Raw genomic sequence first — 19745 nt, 5'->3', positions numbered from 1 at the left:
GAGGAGGAAAGGATTGAGACTTAAATTATTATTTAAAAGGAAAAGCATGAATTAACTACATTGGTGATAGTGGAACCATTCTTTGTAAGCATGCCTGTAATTGAGCCATCTTTGTGATCATGCAATGCAACAGTGTTCTTTTTCTTACCTAGAAAGAGCACTGTTCCCCATATAAAAGAGCAATGCAATTGAAATGCAGCCACAAAGAGGCAGACAAACTCAATTGGCTGCCCACTGGGATACAATTTCAGTTAAAAAAAAAATCACTACAAACAAATGCATAGGAAGTAACCTAAGAATTCATTTACTGTACTCATTGTTTTCACCATAAAATTGTAAATATTCATAGTCAGTAATCATGCAGAGCCACAGTTCAGCAGTACTTCTCTTGGGGTATGTGTGTGTGTGTGTGTGTGTGTGTATCTGTTTTAGCTACACTCTGAAAACATCCTACATATAGCTAAATTTATATGAAGCCACAATACCCAGGAGGCCAAATGATTGCCTGTTAGCATTGATCACTTGGGGGCATAAAAAGAAATTTCCGGTGCAAATAATACCACTTTTCTTATGCACTGTAAGAACTCCTTATATTCAAGAATAATTTTCCTTATATATGTTTGTTTCAATTGACGTGTTAAAGTACATCTGAGAATACAATATACCATATAATTGAGAGCTGGACCATCTAATAGATGCTGTGTGAGCTCTCAGAGGAAATGAAATGATAATGGAATTCCTATTCTTGGCACTAGGAAATGACCGTCCTTTGTTCTCTTCTGTGAAAGCATGCCATCATGTTTTAGTTGATTTCCCCTGTATGCTTCTTTAGGCAAGTCAGTAAATTCAGAGAAGCCAAATCTATCTTGCTTTTTTGGGAAAGTAATTTGGCTGTTTGGGCCAGAGTGCAGTTTCTTGGGTTATGTTCAGCAAGCATTACTAAAAGATAGACTATTTTTCTATAAGTTGCATAGTTCCACATAACTTTTTTTTCTTTCCTGTTCTTGACAGGTACATGAGGCAGTCCCATGTTACAATGAGTGCAATCAGTATTCCTGGGTTGTAGAACACTGGTCTTCATGCAAAATCAACAATGAGCTGAGGTCCCTGCGCTGTGGAGGAGGAACACAATCTAGGAAAATCAGGTTTGTGAAAATGGAGAGATTTGGGAAATAGGGGGAAGTGGAACTTATACATTTTTTATAAAAACAACAGTGATGTTTATCCAAGTACACTCTGATTTTCATAACATATAGTCTGGTTTTTGCCCATCTTTGAAATATTCATTGAAATATGTGAATCCTGACCTGCCATGTGTATAGTGTGGTTTCCTCTGCAGTGCAGCCACAATCCTTTAGCGTATTCTGCAAATGACATTGGTGCGAGAACCACCTGCATGGAGCAGGCTAGTGTCACTCCACTGATTCTTGGCCATTATTCTTAACAAATTAGGAGATTCTGACTGTGTTGCCATTTCTCTTTTTTGCATTATGGTTAGTATAGTTGATGAACATTTTCTTAATTTTGGATGTTGATAATTAAAAAGGTTAATTTAAACCCCACAATTAGCCTTGGAAACTAAAGTCTGAGAATACCTATGAACAGTAGCAATACATGTTAATATAAGAGCAACACATCTCTGAGAGAACTTAGTGAATGCTAGATTATTTATTGAGGAAACTGGCTTAAAGTTTTTGGTTTAGAAATGCAGCAGTGTTTACCAAAGGAAATACATGACCCAAGTTTGTCAAGATGGTCCATTTTGAAATGATTTTGAAAGAAAGAAGAACAATGTCCTTACCAACTGAGGATAATGGCAATGAACATTATACAATTAAAACAGCAAAAGTTACAATATTTATACATAATGATTAGTATGTAAAATAAATAAGAAGCATAACTTAGTTAACTATTGCACATGCATAGTGTATTATTTTGTCAGATTTAGGAAGCTGTGTTTCAAATGGACAGTCAGTGTCCAAATCAGGTAGCTGCCTATTGAGTTAACTGTTGGAAGTCAGTTGCAAGGCAGAGCCTAGTTATGTCATTGATTGTTATTCAACATCTGTGAAACGTACTTTATTCAGTAATTCAGTACATACTCATTATTTATGACAGTCTCAATGTTGCAAAATCACTGGTAGTCATGTTGAAAGGAAGAGCTGCTGGCAAAAATTAGAAAGTTGCTTCTCCTCACCAGCTCAAGCAAATGGCTAATAGACAAATTATCTTTCTTCCCTTTGTTCATTGCCGTTTCTTCTGGGAACTCAGATGTTCAGGCTGTTGCAAATTTGGAGCTTTTACCTTTTTCTTTTTAAAATTTCTGTCTCCTATGTCTTATTCTCTCATGGTTTTGAAAAATGATCAACCAACCTAGCTTGTAAAGTAGTATGTAAATGAGCTGTGGCATCTCCTACTTGTATCCAGTTCAGGCCTCTTAGAAATATTCAAGGAAAATCTCAGGAGAAAAAGAAAAGCTTTAGGAGAGTAAATTGCTATGGACAGAATTGTGGAAGATTGATTGAGGAAAACACACTTGAACAAGAAGGCCTTTCAGTCATATGCCTCAGCTTAAACCTACAAAGCCTGATATAATACAAACAGTATAACTACCAAGCATTACTCTACGATAGGATGAATTGTATATTTTCCAACTCCTTCCCCACAAAAATATCCATATGTCTAAGTTATAACCGTCAGTAGCTCAGAATGTGACCATTTGGAAACAAATAGGATCTTTAAAGAAGTAATTAAGGTAAAACGAGGTTATTGGTATGGGCCCTAATCTGTACTAACTGGTGGCCTTATAAGAAGAGAAGACTAGGACACAGACACATAAGGAAAGACCATGTGAAGACAGGGAGAAGATGCCCATCTATAAACCAAGGAGAGAGGCCTCAGGAGAAAAATAAATCCAGATTACACCTTGATCTCAGACTTGTAGTCTCCAGAATTATGAGAAAATAAATTTCTGTCATTTAAGTGACCCAGTCTGTGGTATTTTATTATGGTAGCTGTTTCAGCTGTTTTTATTTTGCTATGACAGAATACCTGAGACTTAGCAATTTATAAAGAAAAGGAATTTATTTGGCTCATGGCTCTGGAGGCTGGGAATTCCAAGGACATGGCAGCAGCTTCTGGCAAGGGTTTTAGTACTCTTTCATAACATGGCGGGAAAGTAGAAGGACAAGCAAGCATGTGAGAATGAGACCACAAGAATAAGCCAAGCTTGCTTTTGCAACAATCAACTCCCACGAGAACAAACTCACTTGCATAAGAACTCAACACTATAATAATGACATTCATAAGGGTTCCTCCTTCAAGACTCAATTGCGTTTTAAAGGCCTCACATCTTAGTACTATTACATTGGCAATTACATTTTCAACACATGAATTTTACAGTGACATATTCAAACCATATCATTCTGCCCCAGTCCCCTAAAATTTATGTCCTTCTCACTTGGTGGAAGCTTCTGGCGAGGACTTTTTGTACTGTGTCAAAATGAAGTGGAGGGCATCACATGGAGAGAGGGCAAAAGCCTACATGTTAGCTCGGGTCTTTCTCTTCTTATAAAGCCACCAGTCTCATCATGGTGGCTCCACTCTGATGACTTAATCTAATCCTGATTATGTCCCAATGGCTCCATCTAATCAACATACACATTTGGGTGATTAAGTTTTCGATACATGAAATTTGGGGAACCCATCCAACCCACTGAGGTAGCCCTAGAAAGCATACATACTCACAATGCACCATGCTGTATGTACATAATTACTTTTAAGTATGTGAAGCAGATCTTCCAGTTACCTTGCATTCTAAACTTATTGACCTTAAAGTCTTATAATGAATGGAATAGCTCATCTGTTCTCTTTCTTAAAACCTTCCAACTGTAGGGCATCTGCATGATTTATCCATGACTAGAATCAATTATTAAATCAAAAAATATCTGTGAATATTTGCCTTCTATGTATCAGATATGGTTCTAAGCACTTCAGATAAAATAGTGAATAACATTTTTGTCCTCGAAGAATTGACAATATAAGGTCACTGAGTCGAATTTGGTCCATTTGCTCACATGCAGTGGAAAGCCAAACGCTGAAGCTCCAGGTTTTTGCAGCAAGAAAAGTTTATTGTAAGTCTGTTGACAAGGAAATAAGAGGAAATGCTCAAATCTGCCTCCCTGAGCTGGGGGTTGGGTCATGTTTTATAAGCATAAATAACAAGTTATGATCTGATTGGATCTTACAATAAGGTGATGCTGAGAGACATGATTTGAGTGGATCCTCCTATGGGGTGATGCCAGGGACTTGATCTGATTGATCCTACGTCTTGCCATGCAGTATCCACCTCTTAATTCAGTCCCTCTTCTGAGTACTTACATTCCACTGGTGCTTAGTTCATCTGGGCATGCCCATTGGGTTTCATAACCTTTAGTGTAAGGGACCCACAGCAACTGAAAAATAACTCACAACTTTGTTACATAAAAATTCAGTCTGATTGGTCTGATGTAATATAACAGCAGTAGAGATAATCTGATGATTATTATAGCAGTAGAGAAAAAATGAACACATAAATTAATATTCAATAAAATGTCTTTGCTATAAAATGCCAAAAAAGAAAAACAAAACTGGGTTGGAGTTATCAGGAGTATTATTTTGGCAAGATGGTCAGCAAAATATTTGAGCACAAACCTAAATATAGTGCACAAACCTAAATATAAAGCACAAACCTAAATATAATCCCAAAGTGCTGGGATTACAGGCATGAGCCACCCTGCCCGGCTTCTTATTTACATTTGAAAAGAGCCTTATTGGATGTGGTATAGGGAAGGTATTTTCAGAGTGTAGTGTAGAACAGCAAGGGATACAGTTTTGAGGCTGTTGCAGAATTCCAGGTGAAAGAAGTTAGTGGTTGGAACTGATTTAGTAAAAGTGAAGGTGATGCGAAAGTCAAATTTGGAATATATTCTGAAGGTGTAGAGCACAGAGTTTGCTGATAAAATGATTGCAGAGTGTGGAAAAAAGGAAGCCTCAAAAATGACTGTTAGGTGGTGTGGCCTGAGCAACGTTAGGAATAATGGCATAATGTTTTGAGTTGGGGAACATTAGAAGCAGGTTTGAGATAAAAATCAAAATTAGCTTTTGAACACATTAAATTTGAGGTGATAGTAGCTTTCCAACTGAACTATTACAGTCTAGTTCAGAGGAAAGATTTAGAATATAAATTTGGGCACCATTAGCTTATACATTTAGTATTTATAGAGAAGAAATTGAGTGCTGGGGGAGTCCAACATTCATAGATTAGAGCGAATAGAAAGATTCTACAATTGAGACTAAGAAAAAAACTGGAATAGAAGGAAAACAAAGAAAATGAGAAGACAGACAAGTGAATTACTCAAGAAGATACAGTAATCAATTGTTTCAAATGCTTCTTGGTTTACTGAGATAAGAATTCACCATTGAGTTTCGCAATGGGGAGTTTATTGATGATCTCACTAAGAGGTTTCTCTGGAATGATAATAAAAGTGTGATTTAAGTGAGTTCAAGAGGTAATAATTGGGGAGGCGGGAGGAGAGGAGGGGAGGAAGTGGAGATAGCAAATATAGACAATGCCTTAAAGCAGTTTTGCAATGAATTTGAGTAAAAGTGAGGTGATGACTGAAGGGAGATGGGCAAGGAAATTGATGGTGCAGGATATGTAGTGGATAACTGCATTTTCGTTCAGGAATACCCTCAATTTAAATATTTTGAAGTCTTTACTCTCGGGCTTGTCAGAACACCCAGTAAAGTCTCTTATTAAATCACATGTGAAATAGAGAATCCTAACAGCCAGTGTATTAGTCTATTTTCACACTGCTATAAAGAAATACCTGAGACTAGTTAATTTATAAAAGAAAGAGATTTAGTTGACTCACAGTTCCACATGGCTGGGGAGGCCTCAGGAAACTTACAATCATGGTGGAAGGCGAAGGGAAAGCAAGCTTGGACCTTCTCACATGGCAGCAGGAGAAAGTGAGTGTCAGCACAGGAAAAACTACCATTTATGAAACTATCAGACCTCGTGAATATTCACTCACTATCACGATAACAGCATGGGGGAAATCGCCCCCATAATCCAATCACTTCCCATGAGATATCTCCCTGAACACCTGGGGATTACAATTCAAGATGAGATTTGGGTAGGGACACCAAGCCTAACCATATCAGCTAGTACTCTGGAAACCTAGTGAAACAGGAATGCTGGGGTTATAGACAGAAGGATGGCCCCCAAAGATGTCCACATCCTAATTCCTGGACTTTTTTTTTTTTTTATACTTTAGGTTTTAGGGTACATGTGCACAATGTGCAGGTTTGTTACATATGTATCCATGTGCCATGTTGATTTCCTGCACCCATTAGCTCATCATTTAGCATTAGGTATATCTCCTAATGCTGTCCCCGCCCCCCCCCACCCCCCACAACACAGCAGTACCCGGAATGTGATGTTCCCCTTCCTGTGTCCATGAGTTCTCATTGTTCAATTCCCACCTATGAGTGAGAACATGCGGTGTTTGGTTTTTTGTCCTTGCGATAGTTTACTGAGAATGATGTTTTCCAGTTTCATCCATGTCCCTACAAAGGACACGAACTCATCATTTTTTATGGCTGCATAGTATTCCATGGTGTATATGTGCCACATTTTCTTAATCCAGTCTATGGTTGTTGGACATTTGGGTTGGTTCCAAGTCTTTGCTATTGTGAATAGTGCCGCAATAAACATACGTGTGCATGTGTCTTTATAGCAGCATGATTTATAGTCCTTTGGGTATATACCCAGTAATGGGATGGCTGGGTCAAATGGTATTTCTAGTTCGAGATCCCTGAGGAATCGCCACACTGACTTCCACAATGGTTGAACTAGTTTACAGTCCCACCAACAGTGTAAAAGTGTTCCTATTTCTCCACATCCTCTCCAGCACCTGTTGTTTCCTGATTTTTTAATGATGGCCATTCTAACTGGTGTGAGATGGTATCTCACTGTGGTTTTGATTTGCATTTCTCTGATGGCCAGTGATGATGAGCATTTCTTCATGTGTTTTCTGGCTGCATAAATGTCTTCTTTTGAGAAGTGTCTGTTCATGTCCTTTGCCCACTTTTTGATGGGGTTGTTTGTTTTTTTCTTGTAAATTTGTTTGAGTTCATTGTAGATTCTGGATATTAGCCCTTTGTCAGATGAGTAGGTTGCAAAAATTTTCTCCCATTCTGTAGGTTGCCTGTTCACTCTGATGGTAGTTTCTTTTGCTGTGCAGAAGCTCTTTAGTTTAATGAGATCCCATTTGTCAATTTTGGCTTTTGTTGCCATTGCTTTTGGTGTTTTAGACATGAAGTCCTTGCCCACGCCTATGGCCTGAATGGTATTGCCTAGGTTTTCTTGTAGGATTTGAATGGTTTTAGGTCTAACATTTAAGTCTTTAATCCATCTTGAATTAATTTTTGTATAAGGTGTAAGGAAGGGATCCAGTTTCAGCTTTCTCCATATGGCTAGCCAGTTTTCCCAGCACCATTTATTAAATAGGGAATCCTTTCCCCATTTCTTGTTTTTGTCAGGTTTGTCAAAGATCAAATAGTTGTAGATATGCGGCATCATTTCTGAGGGCTCTGTTCTGTTCCATTGATCTATATCTCTGTTGTGGTACCAGTACCATGCTGTTTTGGTTACTGTAGCCTTGTAGTATAGTTTGAAGTCAGGTAGCGTGATGCCTCCAGCTTTGTTCTTTTGGCTTAGGATTGACTTGGCAATGCGGGCTCTTTTTTGGTTCCATATGAACTTTAAAGTAGTTTTTTCCAATTCTGTGAAGAAAGTCATTGGTAGCTTGATGGAGATGGCATTGAATCTATAAATTACTTTGGGCAGTATGGCCATTTTCACGATATTGATTCTTCCAACCCATGAGCATGGAATGTTCTTCCATTTGTTTGTATCCTCTTTGATTTCATTGAGCAGTGGTTTGTAGTTCTCCTTGAAGAGGTCCTTCACATCCCTTGTAAGTTGGATTCCTAGGTATTTTATTCTCTTTGAAGCAATTGTGAGTGGGAGTTCACTCATGATTTGGCTCTCTGTTTGTCTGTGATTGGTGTACAAGAATGCTTGTGATTTTTGTACATTGATTTTGTATCCTGAGACTTTGCTGAAGTTGCTAATCAGCTTAAGGAGATTTTGGGCTGAGACAATGGGATTTTCTAGATATACAATCATGTCATCTGCAAACAGGGACAGTTTGACTTCCTCTTTTCCTAATTGAATACCCTTTATTTCCTTCTCCTGCCTGATTGCTCTGGCCAGAACTTCCAGCACTCTGTTGAATAGGAGCGGTGAGAGAGGGCATCCCTGTCTTGTGCCAGTTTTCAGAGGGAATGCTTCCAGTTTTTGCCCATTCAGTATGATATTGGCTGTGGGTTTGTCGTATATAGCTCTTATTATTTTGAGATACGTCCCATCAATACCTAATTTATTGAGAGTTTTTAGCATGAAGGGTTGTTGAATTTTGTCAAAAGCCTTTTCTGCATCTATTGAGATAATCATGTGGTTTTTGTCTTTGGTTCTGTTTATATGCTGGATTACATTTATTGATTTGCGTATGTTGAACCAGCCTTGCATCCCAGGGATGAAGCCCACTTGATCATGGTGTATAAGCTTTTTGATGTGCTGCTGGATTCGGTTTGCCAGTATTTTATTGAGAATTTTTGCATCAATGTTCATCAAGGATGTTGGTCTCAAATTCTCTTTTTTGGTTGTGTCTCTGCCTGGCTTTGGTATCAGGATGATGCTGGCTTCATAAAATGTGTTAGGGAGGATTCCCTCTTTTTCTATCGATTGGAATAGTTTCAGAAGGAATGGTACCAGTTCCTCCTTGTACCTCTGGTAGAATTCAGCTGTGAATCCATCCGGTCCTGGACTCTTTTTGGTTGGTAAGCTATTGATTATTGCCACAATTTCAGAACCTGTTATTGGTCTATTCAGAGATTCGACTTCTTCCTGATTTAGTCTTGGGAGGGTGTATTTGTCGAGGAATTTATCCATTTCTTCTAGATTTTCTAGTTTATTTGCATAGAGGTGTTTGTAGTATTCTCTGATGGTAGATTGTATTTCTGTGGGATCGGTGGTGATATCCCCTTTTTCATTTTTTATTGCATCTATTTGATTCTTCTCTCTTTTCTTCTTTATTAGTCTTGCTAGTGGTCTATCAATTTTGTTGATCTTCTCAAAAAACCAGCTCCTGGATTCATTAATTTTTTGAAGGGTTTTTTGTGTCTCTATTTCCTTCAGTTCTGCTCTGATTTTAGTTATTTCTAGCCTTCTGCTAGCTTTTGAATGTGTTATCAGCAGAGCTGCACTCCTAGAGGAGAATCTCTTTCCCTGCCTTTTCCAGGTTCAGGAGCCACTTGTATTCTTTGGGTGACCCCTTCCTCCATCTCTGGAGGCAGCAACACTGCATTTCTTGGTGTTATTCCTGGACTTTATGGATATGCTACCTTTGGCAAAAGGGACTTGGCAGATGTTATTAAGGCGAGGACTTTATGATGGGAAGATTTTCTTAGATTGTCCAATGGGAACAATGTATTCACAGGATTTTTAAGAGTGGAGACAAGAAAGGGAGGAAGATGTGACTACAGAAGCCAGATACCAAGAAATGCAGTGTTGCTGCCTCCAGAGATGGAGGAAGGGGTCACCCAAAGAATACAAGTGGCTCCTGAACCTGGAAAAGGCAAGGAAAGAGATTCTCCTCTAGGAGTGCAGCTCTGCTGATGCCTGACTCTCTGATGTTAGCCCATGAGGCCCAAGTTGTATTTCCATCCTACAGAACTATAAGATAATACAGTTCCATGGTTTAAGCCACTAACTTTGTGGTAATTTTTGCAGTATGTAAACTTTTACTTAAGCCTCTGTTTACAGGATGGTGTCTCCATTAAGTGCACTAGGTGTTCTCTAGTGCAAAGACCCTTTTGTGACACTCTGCAGATAGTAAACCAGCAATCACCAGCAGGGGGAGGGGATGGGCAATCACTTACCTGTCTGGACCAGGGGAGAGGATCTAAAGGTTTGGGTACTTCTTAAACATACTTTCAATAAATCCTTCAGTTTTTTTTAAGCCTCGTTTTCATCCTCATTTCCAGAGGTGCTTGGTGCCATGAATTCCAGAATTTTTTCTTTGTTCTGTGTTGTAAATGGAGTTATTTTTGGTGTTTCCCTTTGAAGGTTTAGTATCAGCTTTTTCAGATGCGCTAAGGAGTTACCAGGAGCCCATCTATTTTCCATTGCTTGTACTTGTCCTCTCACATGTTCTCTGTCCTTGTGGAGTAATGCCTTTCCCTCCTCATTATTATTATTATTAATTATTATTATTATTGTTTTGGTAACAAATTCCTTTACTGTTGCTTTTGTGGCATATTGGGAGTGAATGGAGACTAATATGTACATTCACTGGATTTCATTAACCAGAAGTCTTCCCTCTTCTTTCTCAGTGAAATAAGAAATGAACATCAGCAGATAGTGTGCAGGCAGGAAGGGAAGCAATTTCCAGTTTTTTTTTTTTTTTTTTTTGAGTTTATCCAGGAAAGGACATTTAAGCTATCCCATGGATTTTCCTTCTACTATTGACTTTTGCCACAGAATAAATTAAATTCCATAGTTATTAAAGTCCATAGAATTAAAGTCCCTATATTAGAAGGCATTATTACAACTTTTTTTATACCATTCTCTGCTAACCTCTTTTATACCATCTAACTTTTCATGAGTTAGCAGCTCATAAATCTTGTTTTATTTTTCAGTACGTGATTGGCTACTTTGAAATGTTCCTGGAGTTTTCGTTTATCATTATTATTATTATTATTATTATTATTGTTATTATTATTATTATTATTTTGACATGGAGTCTCGCCCTGTCGCCCAGGCTGGAGTGCAGTGGCGCGATCTCGGCTCACTGCAAGCTCCGCCTCCCGGGTTCACACCATTCTCCTGCCTCAGCCTCTCCGAGTAACTGGGACTACAGGCGCCCGCCACCACGCCCGGCTAATGTTTTGTATTTTTAGTAGAGATGGGGTTTCACCATGTTAGCTAGGATAGTCTCGATCTCTTTTTCTATTTTTAATGTGTGTATAAAAGAAACTCTTAAAGTGCAGGATAATTCATTAGCATAGCATGACCTACGGAGCACCAAAAGCTCTTTAGCATATTGTTATTAAAGTGCTTACTTCTTAACCTTGACATTGTATCTGAATTGCTAGATCAGCAAATGGCATGATTTATTTCATCATCATTGCCATTTTCATCTTTATCTTTATCATTATCACTAGAACAAAATACTTATAGCACTAGGGATCATATCTGTCTCTATTTCAGTTCTGTACCCCAACACCCAGGCGAGGATTTAGTATGTAGCAAGCTATCAAAAATATTGACTAAATGAATCACTAACAAATAGCAACTTTGTATCCCAACAGCTAGCAAAAGATATGTGCACATAGAAAGTCTTTATTGAATCATTTTGAAAAATAATTATAAAATTAATTTCTATTTGGGATGTGATATAAATAGAGAGAAATGCCCCCATCATAGGGGTACAGCTGGATGAATTTTAACAATGTGAACACAACTGTGTAACCAGCCCAGAGATCAAGAAACAAAATAGGCTTATCAAGACTACCTAAGTCCCTATCAGTCACTAACCATTTCCTCAAAGGTAGCCACTATTCTGACTTCTGACACCCTAGATTAGTATTACCTATTCATTAACTTCATTGGAACGGGATCATATGTACTCTTTTGTGTCTAGCTTCTTTTGTTCAACATTATATTTTTGACTGTCACTCATATTCTTTCATTCATTCTCATCACTTTATGGCATTTACTACAATATATTTATAGATTATATTCTTGCTGAACATTTGGACTGTTTCTAGTTTGGTTCATTATGAATAGTGCTGCTATGAACATTTTCAGTCAGCTTTGGCTTTTGGTTTGCTACACATTTATATTCATTTCTATGGAAATATAAGTGGATTGTTGGGTTACATAGTATGTATAGGTTTAGCTTTAGTAGACATTGCCAACCAGTTTCCAAAACAGATTATGTTCCCACCAGCAGAATGAGAAGAATTAATTACAATCGCTCTGCATTCTTGCCAGCTTTGGTATTTTCCATGTTTTTATAATTTAATCCATTTTGGCAAGCATATAGTGGTATAACACTTTGGTTTTAATTTGATTGAATCTTCATCATCTTTAACAATAGTGTGATTATCTCATTATTGCCAGTACTTATCTCAAAACCTGACACAGAGTAGGCCAAGTACCCATGATGCATACATCTGTGCTGTGTGATTAATTGCTGCATGAAAATAGTTGCTCATTGCCCTTTGTTTCTTGATTTGAAAAATTCTTTACTGAAATGCAGAAGTTACCTGAAAGAATACCTGTTCAGTTATTTTTCATATTACTTTGCCATGACTTTAAAAATGAGTGGGATAAAGTTTAGGAAATTTTACATGGTATCAGATAGAAGTTTGGGAAAGGTTTAAGAAAGCCACAGGAAGTAGGAAGGTTCTAGCTATCACAAAGTGATGGATTTATTCAGAGAAGGAGAGCCTTCAAGATTCATTACAATAAAAAGAATATTCACTCAGTGCTGGACCTGAGTAAATGTATTGTAGGTCTCTTGAAATATAAAGTTCTTCAAGGTCAACCATTGCCTTTAGTCCAAGGTCAACCATTGCCTCTAGTCTTTCCATTGTTCTCCCTTGCCCTGATGAATAAAGGGTTCTGTACTGAGTTAATGCTCACAAAGCCTGACTGACTAAAGTAGGAAAGTTTTGTTCCCCTTGGTTTCTGTGCTGGTCTTATGTTATATTTAACTATCGTCAGTTACTATGATACATCATAACTATTTAAAATATACTCTCCACTGTTTTAAATAATCAAGCTATCTTGTGACCTTGCTTTACAGGTGTGTGAATACTGTGGATGGTGAAGGTGGAGCAGTGGATAGCAACCTGTGCAACCAGGATGAAATTCCCCCGGAAACCCAGTCCTGTTCTCTTATGTGTCCCAATGAGTGTGTCATGTCTGAGTGGGGACTTTGGAGCAAATGTCCACAGGTAATTTCTCTTTCTTTGTCAATGCTCTGATAATCTATTGTTGCCTTCACTGTTGTTCCCTGTGCATTCACAGTGCTGGTCTCCAAAGCATTCTTCTAGTAACATGGGAAAATAATTTTTTTCTTTTTGAGAAATCCAAAGAAAGAAAAAAGAAAAAAAAGTCTGCAAGCAAGACTGAGCAATTTAAAATGCCAGTGCTTCTTCCAGGGCCTTTATCACAGGAACATGAACAAGGAAAATGAGCCTATAATGATCACACTAGGATTCAACTGTGCACCCATTGTGAAAGGAGTCTTCTTTAGTAACAAAATGATTCTCATTATAATATCTTGGTCCTGTTCCATCTTTATCCTCGCAGAATCAATTATATCTTAGGAGCTCAACTCCACTGTGCAATTTAGCTTCTGTTAGTGAGATCTGTTTTTGCCTTTTGCTGTTTTCCTGAAGACGAGGCATTCTTTTGCCACATTTCTACTTCTTCCAAAGCTAACAAAAATACCTTTACAAAAAAAAAAAAACTAAAGCGTTTACCTTTATTTTTTTTCTTTTAAAGTTTTAAAAAATTGGAAGCACAACAGGAGTATGGCAAAATAAATATTATTCAAGGAGCATATTTCAACTTACTATTCCCAGAGGATAAATTCTTATATTTTATACTCACATTTCAAAGTAAACACTGAAAAAAATGAAAGTGGGGATTAGGAACAAATTATATGAGTTCAAACATTAGAAAGGAAAATTAGGATACTTTGAACTCAATTGTCATACTGACAATTTGTGGAAAGACTGGAAATCTCTGTATGGAAATGGAAAATATCTTTAAAATCAGTTAATATCATATGTTTAGAGCTTCAAATTATTGATTCATTGTTAAATATTGAGTCCTTGTTAAATATTGAGTCCTTATCTTTGATATTTGTATAATTCTGTTCCTGAAAGAGATTTAGCTCTGTTGTTATTTTTATTTGTTGAGTTGTTTTTAGAGCAATATAGTATTGACATGAAGAGAAACTAATAAGAATAACTTGTAGAAGTGGGATATTTGTACTACTAAGTCATTTATTTTGTGTGTAACCTGAATATAATGAAAGTTAAAATTTATTGACCATTTATTTTGTGCAAGGCACATGTAGGAACTATTCCCTTTAGTACTTGTACTAATCCTATTAGGTTGATAGTATTACTAGTTCATTGTTCAGCTTAGAAACTGATGTGTAGAAAGGTTAAGTGGTTTGCACAAAGTTTTGTACTTAATAAGTGATGAGCTCAGTATGAACATTATTCTGTTGATGAAGCCAGAGATTTTGCTCTTATATTCTTGGCCCAGTTATCTTGGAAAGATTAAGGTAGATTTAGACTCAATACTTTTCTTTGTTTAAAATGCAATATTTATTTTAAGAAGAAGGGAAGCTGTTTTATCTATCTGTATGATTAATCAACCTACAGAAGAATTAGCAGCCTGAAGAAGTTTAATTAAATGTAAGGTCATGATCTTCTTCACTTTTGTTTTTCTAATTTACTCACAGAAGACTCCATTAAGCTCTAATCACTTTACAATGAAAACATTGCCCTCTTAAGGTATCTGGCCACCGGGCTAAAATTTTTATTGTAAGAACGTTTTACACAAAGTTTGTGAAGGTTTAGCATTCTGTGTTTGCTTCTTTTGGGCTTTTGTTTTTTCAAGGCTTCTTTTTCAAAACATAATTATTTAATTTTTGGAGTATTTAGAAATTGGAGGTAGAGAAAATATTTTAACGTCCTTTCATGTGTCAAAAACTCAACATAGTTACTCACTTGTCAGCATGAAATGAAAAGGTTGTTCCTTTACCTGCTTATGTACCTTCTAAGTTACATAATGATAGAAGCTATGACAATGACAATACAGAATTGTATTGAGTATATCTTATATAACCAACATTATACTGAAAGCTACATGTAACTCTAAGTTTTATAACAATATTGCGCTGTGATGATATAACACTTGTCCATGGCCACTCAGGTCTGTCTGACCACAATGGCCTTTTTCTTTCTCAGATGCTATGCTGTACTGTCCCATGTAAATGTAAACTTCAAAGCGAAGAAATGGTAATTAGGGCTCATACCTGATTATTTTCCCTAAATCTAGATATATTGCATAACTGTAGTTAAGTTGCAAGATCTTAGCATAATGTCCCAACATCATAGGACAATCCCAATCAGTATTGGACAATGATAATGAAAATGATTATAGCAAAGGCAGCAAACTAAATCACTGTGCCTATAATTTAATTAGCACTTCAACGTGCATTTTATCAGAAAAAGGAAACAGTTATTTTATAAGCGTTCTGTAGACCATGAGCTGATTTAAGGATCTTTAATATTTGCCATTATTTTACCAAATTCTCCTTTGATACTCTGCAGTGTGACATATGACATTGGGACAAATTCACTATTTGTTGGGTATTTTCTCCTCCAAAGGTACTTCTTTAGAGACAAACACATAAATAAGCTGGACATGTGTTTAAGTATGGTTGCAGCAAGTTATTTAAACATCTGAGTTACAGGTTTCTTACTGGGAAGTGAGGACAATAATAGCTATTTTTTTCAGATTGTTTAAAAAATTAGATATAATATGTATAAAATAAATTTCATAAGGTATTACCTAACACAGAAGTGTGATGAAGAAAAACCATCACAAAGCCCCCTCCCAATTACCGTGTTTGCCACGTGGTTGGGAAATCCCAGACAGGGGGCAGTACATTTTTTAAGCTATACAGGAAAGATCCCTTCCCCTACACAAAAGAAGTTATTTGCAAGGACAAAAAACCAAACACCGCATGTTCTCACTCATAGGTGGGAATTGAACAATGAGAACACATGGACACAGGAAGGGGAACATCACAATCCAGGAACTGTTGTGGGGTGGGGGGAGGGGGGAGGGACAGCATTAGGAGATATACCTAATGCTAAATGAGGAGTTAATGGGTGCAGCACACCAACATGGCACATAGATACATATGTAACAAACCTGCACGTTGTGCACATGTACCCTAAAATTTAAAGTATAATAATATTAAAAAAAGAAAAATAAATAAATAAAATGTCACTTCCATTACTGAAACATGACTTATATCTAATTTAATAGTAATCCTTAAAAATAACGCATCACAAAGATAACTTTGAATGAATGGGTTACTGACCTGACAGTAACTGCCAATTGCAAACCATACAGAAGAACAAATAAGACAAAGCCATTAAAAATTGTATTGGGACCATTTTTTTAAAACTGCGTTGGGAAAACCATAAATGGATCAAGCAAAAACAAATACAATTCAAGGAGGAATTTGAAGAAAATGAAAAACTGTTTCCTTTATGTTCATGATTTTTCTTATTCCCATAACATGCATATGTAATTTTTTTTTTACTTTAACATGCTTACTTTTCTAGAATGCTTTACTATGAAAGGAAAATTATGTAATTGTGCATACAATAACCTTCTTAATATTTACTCTTTAAAGGTATGTGTGTGTATACATGTTTATACATGTATATAAGTACATGCATACACATACAAATATATAGACATTTCATAGTTCATTACTTACCACCCAATGTTCTCTTTTACCTAACTAATTTTTTCCGGTTTTTGTCCTGATCCTACGTACTTCAGAATTATGCTGAGGATTATTCATAGAATCATGTATTCTTCAAGAGAAGTTCGTAAATTTCTGGATGCAAATGTCTTGGAACATTTGAAATTGATTAGCCACTTATGTATCTGAAAGAATATTGGGTTGCCTTCATTTACGCTACCAATCCTTACAGAAATTTTCCGTTGAGTAACACAGATTTTCTATTTATATCTATTCTTGGAGTCTTGGTAAAGGAATTTCCTAAACACTGATATTGATAGGACAAGGGTATTGGAAGTGAATTTCCAAACTGTTGTATATTTTGCAGAAGCAAGACTTTGCAAACCCACTCCAGAAAGATGACTTAGATTTAGCAAACCTGTTTGAACTTTGATTCACCTCTAGCTGAATGTATCAGGGGTTGGCCAGAACTGTAGCCAAGCATCCCTTCAGATAGTGGGAATTAGAAGCTCATTAAACAGTGGTCCCAAGGAAACTCCATGATCAAAAAGTGACCCAAATCTTTGAATTATCACCAGAACAATCTGTGAAAAAGGATCACAAAGGAAGACTTTGCAAAGAAACTACATAGGGCTTAAGTGCAATGGAATCTGGATTCTATCACAGTCTGAATATTGTGTTTTTAAAATTCACCTTATTTCTGTGCTTTATTCTTTTCTGTAACTCTTTATGTGTGCAGGAGATACTAGTGAAAGTCAATGCAGAAACTGCTATTATTTCTTCAGGCAAATGCCCCGCTTTAAAAGAGAAAGAGAAATGCATGCTGGTTTTCTGATAAGTGATCTATAATTAAGCATTTGAGGTTAAGAAAAACACCCCCCCCCTTTTTTTTAATAGTGCTCCAGTGTTATTTTGGGGAAAGGCTGTGAGCAATGACATTTTATTCCTGATGACTCAGTATTTTCAGCACCATAGCATCACCTGTGTAAATTATGTTTTAGGGAAGCAATTTATCCCAATGTTTAGTACTAGAGCTCAGCTCTAAGCACTTCCTCAACCTCACCTAACAGTCTTTATCACACAGATGGCAACCTGTATTTGTCTCTGGAGGAGGTGCGTAATGATCACGACCCTCATACTACCTAGTTTTTTTCTTTGATTCACAGCTGAAAGCCAGAGGATGAGAATGATGATAATTTTCTATAATCTGGACTGTAAATTCTGGTTGCATGTGCTAAATTGATATTGGCCCTTGTCAGATGACAGTAATTCATTACTCAGGGGCTTGCAGAGTATTTTACCCCTGTGTGCAGTGAGATGTAATATCACTTAGAATCACTTTTATTTCCAGAACCATATGAGGCACTGCAAGAAGGGTGCCTCATTTCATGCATTGGAACAGTGAATGACAATCTAATAGAAGCAGTCTTTAGGCTCCTCAAGTTTTTGATATGTAATATGCTTGTCATCATTCTTTCTTATACAGTCTGATTTCTTTGATTCTCAATATCATCAGTTTGGAGTACAAAATAAGGCTTCCATTGCCCTCAATTTCCCTCTGTCTCTCCCTTTGCCCCAACACGTTCCATTCTATCTCCATTTCTTTTTTTTTTTTTTTTCTTGAGACGGAGTCTCGCTCTGTCACCTAGGCTGGAGTGCAGTGGCGCGATCTTGGCTCACTGCAAGCTCCGCCTCCCGGGTTCACGCCATTCTCCTGCCTCAACCTCTCCGAGTAGCTGGGACTACAGGCGCCCGCCACCACGCCCGGCTAATTTTTTGTATTTTTAGTAGAGACGGGGTTTCACCGTGGTCTCGATCTCCTGACCTCGTGATCCACCCGCCTCGGCCTCCCAAAGTGCTGGGATTACAAGTGTGAGCCACCGTGCCCGGCCTTCTGTCTCCATTTCTATCTCTATCTCTAGTTCATGAAATCCTCAGTTATAAAAAAACAGTATGATGGGCCCTATACATTGATCATCCTGCTTCAATAGTTATCTATATATGACATACCTTATTTCATTTATCTCTTCTTCCCCCACTTCTCTTTCCCTTTCTTGCTAGCAGACTAAGGTATATCCCAAATTTTATATTATTTCACCCATAAATACTTCTATATATATTCCTAAGAGAGAATGATTAATAACAACTATGCCTAACAACACTTTTTATAACTTGTAAAAGTATAATTCTATACCTTGTAAAAGTATAATTTTCAAAATATTGCAAACGTGACTCTCATACAAAGTGTCAAAAGTTAATTAACTGATTAGTCATTAAACTAGCATGATTGTAAGGCGATTCAAAGAGAATTGGAGAGAGAAGAGAATTGTCACGTCTAACCGTGATGGAATATGATTGGATTTCTTTGGACTGGATTTATGCTCCATAGTAAACAATGTTATAAAGGGCAAAATATGTAAACCAACAGTTTTGATACGTTGGATGAGTAGCATGGGACTATGGTGATTCAGGGAAGAAAATCAAATGAAGTGAGCCTTACAATCACCATGGCTTTCTGGCTAGAGGCACTTTCTGAATGGTGATGAAAGGAATGAGATTCCAAGGAGACCATGGTGAGGATCTAGCAACCAGAGTCGGAGAGGTACAGGAAGTTGAAATTTGGGACACAAAATACTGAAAAGAAAAGAGCTAGGCAAGTAAAATAATGTAGATATCTGTATGGGGCCTCCTGGAGTTCTTAACTAACTACTAATTTGGACATTCATGGAGTGAAACTCCCCAAGTTCAGACAAAGAATGACTTCTGAGAATCTACAAGATGTACATATTCTAAAGCTCACACAGGTCTAGGAGACATTTCAGTTTCATGTAGTATGAACAGAGATACCTCTTTAAGCTCTGAGAGCATTTATTAATGACCTAACAAGGGTTTTGCCTTAGCAGGAGGCTAAATTAACCTTAAAGTCTACTCCGAAATTTCCCTAATGAAATTTAAAGGCAAACCACAGAAAGACCAAGCTGATCCACAGGTAACATTACTGCCTGATAAGACATACTTCAACACATTCGAATGGAAGAC

At 37.1% G+C, this 19745-nt stretch overlaps 1 protein-coding gene across 2 annotated transcripts in view; it reads left to right on the top strand.

Moving 5' to 3' along the window:
- THSD7B (thrombospondin type 1 domain containing 7B) overlaps positions 1 to 19745 on the top strand; it is a 919482-nt gene that overhangs the window by 796434 nt on the left and 103303 nt on the right. For both annotated transcript variants that reach the window (XM_032145845.1, XM_058434423.1), the window contains 2 exons: positions 1012 to 1145; positions 12984 to 13134. In XM_032145845.1, coding sequence (XP_032001736.1) covers positions 1012 to 1145; positions 12984 to 13134 — 285 coding nt within the window. The remainder of the gene's footprint in view (positions 1 to 1011; positions 1146 to 12983; positions 13135 to 19745) is intronic.

Source organism: Hylobates moloch, unplaced genomic scaffold, assembly GCF_009828535.3.
Source record: "Hylobates moloch isolate HMO894 unplaced genomic scaffold, HMol_V3 SCAFFOLD_24, whole genome shotgun sequence".
Classification (NCBI taxonomy): Eukaryota; Metazoa; Chordata; class Mammalia; order Primates; family Hylobatidae; genus Hylobates; species Hylobates moloch.
The sequence above is the reverse complement of the archived record's forward strand: the minus strand, read 5'-3'. Positions and strand labels throughout refer to the sequence as shown.